Below are 8828 nucleotides of genomic sequence, written 5' to 3' on the forward strand. Positions count from 1 at the left end.
CATTAATAAATATTTAAATTTTCCAATAAAATTATCAAGATGTAGTTTTTAATTCTTGTTAAAATAAGTCAAAAATCTATTAAATAAATCTAGGCAGGTAATTAGCCCATTAAAATATTTTAAATACACACTTATTTCCTTTATTTTTCACATTTTGAATAGAAAATCACTTTTTGATTGGTACGTTCGTCAAAATTTTGTTTACAAAGTATTAATTGCTTTAGAAAATCAATTTGGCTAATGACAAAATGTAGATATTTATTCGATGTATAGCCTTTTGGAATTTTACACCCAGTGTTAGTTTCTACAGAGACAGTGGTCGATAGTTTGCTCCTGCTTTTAGAAAGACTCGTCATGGCGGTATTCAAAATTTCTTTGGTAAGTTACAGCAATTTTATATACAAATAGAATTCTAATATTTATCAGAAATATTTAAAAAAATATGAATATTTATTTTTTTGTCTCTTTATACATGCTATATATTTATTAATAGATGTTCTTAGAGTCGTTCATCATCAGTACTATAGTCACTTTTGTGGTTTTGCTTACAATTTTTGATAATTTTCACCATCTGTTTTTGATATTTCCTCTTTTACTTCATTTCAAAGTTCCTTTATCATTATCTATCTTATGTATTGTTGGAGCTGTATCGTCCATCATATGTTCGGTAACTACCTTATTTTTTCTTTTATTTCTTCTTCTTTTGGTGCCCATTCGTTTCGAATGATGGCGATCATTTTTTATCATTTTCTCAGGTTTCCATGATATTCTTCTTCTCCCAATTTCTCACTTTCCGAATACTTTGCCTTGAAGGATTATTTTCAGTAATCTGTATTTAGTGCCGTTTCTCATTATGTGTCCGAGATATTATTTCTCCTTTTATTCGTATATATCACTTCTCTTTCTTTCTCCATTCTTCATAGTACAGTCTCGTTGGTTATCTTATCCGTCCATGATATCCTTAGGATTCTTCTGTATAGCCACATCTCGAAGGCTTTAATTTTTTTTCTCCATCGCTTCAGTGAGTGTCCAGGATTCAACTCCTTAGTATAATATCGAGAAGATATAACATCGTAGGAGCCTTAATTTTATCTCCAGATTAAGTTTGTGGCTTTTAAAGAGTTTGGCCATGTTGTTGAATGCCTTATCTATTCTACATTTTACTTCTTGTGAGTGATCCCATTATTCGTTTACTATTGTTCCAAAATAGGTAAACTGTTTTACTCGGTCCACTGGTGTATTATTGATAAGCAGTTGGACGCCTTTAATTTTATTTTTGCTGATGACCATAAATTTAGTTTTTTACTTGTAGTCCAAATCTTTCACTTACTTCATTTACTTTGTTTATTAGTTACTGTAAACTGTTTAAATTGTCTGGAAAAATAACGGTGTCATCTGCATAGCAGATGTTGTTTAGGCGTTCTCCATTTAAAAGGATTCCATGTTCGCAATTTTCCAAGGCTTCACTAAATATTTCCTCTGAATATAGGTTGAATATTATAGGTGAAAGTATACATCCTTGTCTAACGTCTCGCAAAATCTGGAACGCTTCCGTTGAACAAATCTCCAAGATTTGTTCTTATTGTGGCTGATTGGTTCCAGTATAAATTTTGTATTATACGCCGGTCTGGTAGATATCGCAACTCATATCTCTGCATCTTTGGAATAATACCGGTAGACTAAACAGTGCATCTCTCGTACCTACGCCTTTCATGAATTCAAACTGCGTGTCTTGTGTTCTCTTTTCGCATAGCTTGTATAATTTTAAGAAAAAGTTTTAGTGTACGGCTCATTAGACTTATTAGCTTATATTCTCCGCACTTTTTCGCTTCCTGTTTCTTTGATAATGTAATAAATTCTGAAACTAGCCAGTCTTTTGGAATATTGCCTGTGTCATAGATATTATTGAAGATTTTACATAGTATTCTTAAAGATTCATCACCAAGAAGTTTAAGAAATTCACACTGTACTCTGTCTGGTCCTGGAGCTCTTCCTTCTTTTAGTGATACTCTGTTTGTCCACGATTACCTCTCCGTTGTCATTAACAAGTTTACTTATTCCTCTGTTTTTACATTTGCCTGTAATTTCTCTTACCTTTTTATGCAAGTTGAAGTCGTCGTATTTACTTTGTAGAATTTAGATTTTTTGGCATTTTTTCTCCAGGTATTTCTGTTTGGCTTCTCTGATCTTTCTCTGTATATCTCGTTTTAATGTTTTGTACATGAAGTTATTGTTCTTGTTTTTCCTTCTTTCTTCCATCAGCTGCAGAAGCTCTGTCGTCATCCATGTCTTATTCTTATCTTCTTCATAAAATTGTCTTTAAATCGTCTATAGTTTTATTAAGGGATTCTATCTTTTCTTCTGTGCTTTCCGTTGTAATATCGATTTCTCTGAATTTTTTATTTATTGTTTTGCTAATTATTTCTTTTGGATTTACGCCCACTAAAGGATTGCGGTCAGATTGAATATCAGCGCCTGGGTAGGTTTTAACACTGTTGAAACTATTTTGATATCTTTTTTAACAAGTATATATCTATATATATATATATATATATATATATATATATATATATATATATATATATATCTAGGTGCTATTTTGTAAAATGTATTTAGCATGATTAAGTCATGTTCAGCTGCAAAGATACTCATTATTTCTCCTCGTTGATTTCTCTCTCCTAATCCATAAGGACCAATAAGTTGCACTTCTTTTCCTTTACCTATTTTAGCCTTAAAATCTCCCATGACTATAAAGAGTTTATATCTTGGTATATCTCTTCTAAGGTTGTTATTTGTTTATAAAATTCTGATATTTCCTCATCCCTGTGGTCTGCTGTGGGTGTATAGACTTGTATAATGTTAGTGTTCATCGGTGACGTATTTATTTGTAACAAGAGGATTCTATCGTTCACTGGTATAAAGTTGTTGACATGTTTGACTATACTTTTATGTGTGATAATTCCGACTCCATTTTTATATTTACCATTTTCTGATCCTGAATGGTATACTCTGTATTCTTCTATGTTACAATAACTTAAGTAAGGCTACCTCATTTCGTTGTGCCCATGATTGGTGTTTTCATGCGTTTCATTTCTTTGATTGTGCATTGAATTTTTCCTGATTGAGCCATAGTCCTAACGTTTCAAGTAGATATTCTCTTCAGACAATTCGTGTGGATTTTTTTATAGGAGTGTTATTGGGCATTTCACAGGGATTATGGATATTAACGACCCATTAGCGAATTTGTGTTGTGTTGTACAGCCATTATGATTGTACTAGAGATATCCATAGGGATCTTTAATATAGTGGTTTCCCGTTGCCTTCTATATTCTCATCCCGTTGACCAAACCACTAATTCTTCTGCCTTTAGGGCCGGTTTCTCAGCCCCAGGACAAAAGAATTCCCTACCATCTACCAACTCGTCCGCCCAAAGCCGTTGGTCAGCAAGTGGGGGATTGTTTATACTGGAAATCATTCGGTGAATTACCTGTTGGTCCAAGGGAGGTATTGTATTTCCCTCCTATCCCACCGGTAATCCGGGTCGGGCATTCTCCTTCCGCCACCTGGGGACGGTCTCTCTAGGAGTTACAGGTTCTCCCTAGAGTTCTTTTATTTAGTAAAATTGATTTATTAACCATCCTAAGAATTGTTTTCCATTTGTTAATATACTCTCTTATATTTGTTATAATCTATAAATCAAAGTTTTAGTCTTTGTTTCCATGGTATGGGGACGAAAAATTCTTCATTTGAATATTATCTTTTTTAGAGACTTTTAGTTGTTATTCCTTGCTCTGAGGTGGTTTTTTTATAAACCATACGGTACTACTGTTATTATTTTTTTGGTACATTTCCATCTTTTTTTATTTCTGCATATTTACTAGCTAATGGTTCACAGCCAAGATATCAGTGAAATCTTATTTTCTGATTATTAAAATCTGTTAAAGTTTAAAACGTTGAAATCCTAATTATAGAACACAGGATAATAAAGAAGCTATATATACTTTTATAACCTCGATCTATTTATTCATATAATTTATTAATAATTTTTATTATTATTTTGGTTACAGTTTCTACTTCTGGCCATTTCCGCCTACGTTTCGGCAGATGCCGCCTCAGATCCTCTTTCAGCAGTCAATGAACTCACCGTGCCAACAACAGAGGCACCCAGTATACTCGGAAGCATCACAACTGTCATTATAGACTGGATTTCCAGAGCCATACAATATCTTTTCGAGCTCTTCGATCTAAAGATGCGCACAATCAGATTCCTCGCTTCCCTCTACACCGACGATAATTTACAACTTCTGAAGAAATACATGAATATTGGACTCAGATTCGGAACATGGTTGTATGGTATAATTCCAGAATCTACAGCTGAAGGTGGTTCAAGATTGCTGTCTCTGATTTTCCCCTCTGAAAGTGAACCAACAGAGACCACTACTACAACAGCTGCTCCAACGACAGAACTTTTTACCTTCCAGGCAAGTGCTCGCGAAAATGAAGTAGACTTGGATCAAGATACAAAAGATCGGCTGATTACTTTGGAAAAATTAATCAACTCTAGAAGAGACGATTATGTGAGAAGATAAAATATTTTTAATGATATATTTGTATAATAGGTTTTAGTAATAACCAATAAAAAACTATTGTTTAGTTTTTGTTTTACTGAAGTATACGCTGATTATTTTTTACCAATAAAAATAAAATTTATTTATTTTACCACATTTTACACGAAAAAATGTAACAAGTATATGGAAAATTAAATTTAAAATCTGATATTTCATTGGTTTTATAAATGAATTATAGAGAAATAATAATTATAAATTTTGCTTTTGAATTTCAGATCTTTTGTTTAAACTATTATCAATATTGCTAATACAAACCATTTCTAAAAAGGTCCTTTTGAATTTATTACCTTCATTATACAACATTTTAATACTATCAAAATCCATAATATCGTCTTTGTCGATTACATGCTTTGCCAAAGCACAAGATGGTTTTTTTATTCTATAATCACTCTTGTGGGAAATAATACGATTTGATAGATTGCCCCCGGTCTCACCAAATACACAGCTTCACACTGAGGACAATTAATGATATACTACATTTGTTTCATCTAATTTATCTATAGGATATTTAGTTTTAGAATATAAAGATCAAAGAGTTTTCATGTTTTTTGTTGCTATCTTTTTTATTGTCAATAACCTTTAGTATTTGTATTAATTTAGGTGTTAATGATGGTATATAAGGTAGTGAATGCTAATAGAGGTTCTGATTGTTGTATACAATGTTTTGAGATTTAGCATAAAATGGAGATTTAGCAAAAAAAAATTATTTATATTAACAGTATTAGAAAAAAATAGTTTTCAACAAATGAAGATCTTCCTGTAGGTAATCTGGATGAAAAGTGCCTTAAAACACATTCTTTTAATCCTGTTATAAGATTTATTTTTATCTTGTTTGGATGATTTGAGTAATAGCTTATAAATCTATTGCTACACATGGGTTTTCTGAACCATCTGGTTTTCAACACATTATTTGTAGTTCTTACAACTCTCATGTCAAGGAATGGTAGAGAATTTTCCACCTCTTCCTCAAAACTGTAAACCGTATATGTTGTTTATGATTGTTGAAAATATTAACTGTTCCATGAATTTTGTGTTTAGGAAGTCCCAAAACTAAATCATCTGCATACCTTTTAATAAAAGAAATGAAAAAAGTGCAATATTGTTGATATAATCGTTGATAACATCATTAATAACTACTTAGAATGGGTGAAAGACTAGATCCCATAGGGCTATTGGATCCCCTAAGCTTTATAAAAGACACCATTAAATATAAAAATATTAGAATCAAAAACAAAGTTGATAAGTGTTTTGAAATGTAATAAGTCAATATAAATATGTTGTGAAATTTCATTCCAATGTTTTTCAACACTACTTATGATTAAATCTAAAGGTAAATTGGTAAACAGAGATGTTAAATCAAAACTAACCAAAACATAGTTTTGTGGTAATTGAAAATTATTGATGAAAGAACTAAAGTCAAATGAATCTTTAATGTAAATATTGTTGTTTAAATTATAAGCATTAGTTAGGATGTCAGTAAGGAGTTATGCAATTGGTCCATTGGAAGGGTATAAAGATGAAACTATTGGTCTCACAGATAAAGGTGGTTTATGTATTTAAGCTAAAGCGTAGAGCATAAAAACGTGGAGTAATAGAATTATATATTTGAGCTCTCTTGTTTTTTTTTTATCAATAAACTTTTTTCTGTGTAATTTAAATTTACTTTTTGTTGCAACGTACAAACAGGACTCCTTCGAAGTGTAGTTTAATACTTAATATAATTTAAGAGTTCTCCAGTTTTTTGCAGGTAATCCTTTTTCCACAATGCAACAGTTACGTTACTTTTGTCGCTTTTGACAATATAAATTTCAGGATGATTCTAAAGAAAAAGTTTAGTTTGTACATAGTATTTATTTAAAAAATGATCTTTGACTTCTTTATGTAAAAAGTTGGTGATAACATTTGTACATTTAGATCTAAAAAAATTCTTTTGACCATCATTAAGTAATCTGATTATTGATTCAATATCAGAAAGTAAATTTGGAAGTCTAACATCTGATTTAGAAGGACATAGAGAAAATTAAGGTCGCGGTGCTAAATTTTTTTTATTTCAAAAGGAAAATAAATAGATGTTAGATTTTTAAACCATTTTTCTTGAAATTTTATTTTATCAAAAGCTTCTATTTTTAATTTAACATACTTATTAATTAGTATTCTTTTGATTTTGTGAAATTCTGTATTATAGTTAATTCTCTGTCTACGATTAAAGTCATTAAATGTGTGGAAATTTAAGACATTATAAGCCTTGGTACGTAGTTCATGTAATTGTTTTTCAAAAAAGTTAATATCAGCAAAAGTGTTTTAATCTCCAAATTAATAATATTTCTTCCAAACCTGTCACATAATCTCCGAGCACTCTGATGAATATTCCCAGTGCGATGATGCAAAAGAGAATTAACAGTAACAAGGCTATAGGTATCATGTCCAAGGAAATATCCGGTAGATCTACATTTCAATAAAAAAGTCTCCTGGTAGTGTAAAGCAGCAAGTTTGATGGTAATTCTAGTCCACTCATCAGACTTCTGACTGTACATTGCCCATAATCCTTTCGGATATAATCGAAAAAACCCATATTTTTCTACAAGAGTAAGAAAAAAAGTTTTTGTTGACTCGTTTGAAAAAAATACAAATATTTTTGGATGGGTTGGAGTCAATAAAAAGAGGATATGAGATAACTATTCTTTATACTCAAACTTTCAATTGTGTTTGACTTACAAACTAACAATTCTTTTCAAGAGCTAAAATAAATTCTTTGTCTTACTCTTATATATACACATATATATATATATATATATATATATATAATATATATATATATATAATATATATATATATATATAATTATATATATATGTATATATATATATATATATATATATATATATATATATATATATATATATATTACTGGATTTTCTTGGGCTTAGGTTCATAAAAAAATTGTTTTGATACTAAGACATTTTTATATTTTTCGTTTCGATAGGAAATCCATGCCTTTTTCAAGAAGTAATATGGAGAAGCATGTAGAAATTTGGTGCTAACAAGTATGTATAAACGTCACAATTAAAATAATATTAAAATCATAGGACAGACCCCCTAAGTCACTACATGTAAAAAATGTACTGTACATTTAGTTAATAATGTAAATAGTGAACAAATAGATTCCAATAATGACTAAATATACAGGATGATGAATTTGAAAAACCAAAGTTACTAATAATATAAGAGAAACGGCAAATCTGACAACATTGCAAATATCAAATATGGAATCTCCGTATCCCAAAATAGGTATACCTCAAATTTTGTAAAATTATGACTAGCAATTTACGAGATAATTGGTCGTTTCCAGACCTTTGGGCCACTCTGTATATCGGGATTAATAATTTACATACAAAACAGGCATCTTTATATCTTGATATTCAGAGAAATGTAACATAATGTTCAAAGGAAAATAAATATTAGACCAAATCATTAAATAATTATGTGTCAAATGATTAGGTCAGTTTTTCTTTTCATTTATTAACACGCATTCATATGGTTTAACACACATTCGTGTCTATTTTCTGCAAGCAACAGTCCAGTTTCACTTTCGCTAAGAATATTTTCACGTCTTATTTAGACAGCCTCGAAAAAGGCGAGCACTTCGTGCGATATGCGCCATAACTACGGTTATTCAAACTACGTGTCATGATATACGGGCGATATTCAAATGAGATTGCGGACATTTGATGAAGAAAATTCAAAATAAACAATACTATGACAAATAGTAGAAAGTGATTGCTTGTTTTTATTACTGTTTTATTGGATTTTTTGATAGGCCATTAAGTTAGCTAATTTGCCGTTCAAAATATAGGACAATGCATATCAGTCATTCAATTGTTACACGGTGACATTTGCATAGGTAATTTCAAGTTCAATAATCATTTTCTAGGCCAATAATTTAAAAGTCAGACCTGCTAGGTATTAGTAATAATTCCAGAATTATTTAAACCAATCTTACGTGGCGGACCTAACTTTTTAGAGACATACACTCAATTGGATCAGATAGTACAGTTATATAGTTAAGATAATATTCTTTTAATTGAATTTCTATATTATTTGTTTGGTTCTGAAAGGGTACCCTCACTCCAATAATTAAATTTTTTCATTTTTTTGCGTTCTATGTAATTAAAAAATAAGATTTAGCGCAATTTTAGTCTG

General features: G+C 30.5%; 1 protein-coding gene across 1 annotated transcript; it reads left to right on the top strand.

Annotated features, from left to right (window-relative positions):
* The first annotated feature begins 219 nt into the window (after positions 1 to 219).
* LOC140436615 (uncharacterized) lies at positions 220 to 4653 on the top strand. Its single transcript, XM_072525583.1, has 2 exons — positions 220 to 378; positions 4068 to 4653. Exons 1-2 carry the CDS (start codon positions 355 to 357, stop codon positions 4587 to 4589), a joined length of 546 nt encoding a protein of 181 aa, XP_072381684.1. The 5' UTR covers positions 220 to 354; the 3' UTR covers positions 4590 to 4653.
* Positions 4654 to 8828: the final 4175 nt, after the last annotated feature.

This window comes from Diabrotica undecimpunctata, chromosome 3 (assembly GCF_040954645.1).
Source record: "Diabrotica undecimpunctata isolate CICGRU chromosome 3, icDiaUnde3, whole genome shotgun sequence".
Lineage (NCBI taxonomy): Eukaryota > Metazoa > Arthropoda > Insecta > Coleoptera > Chrysomelidae > Diabrotica > Diabrotica undecimpunctata.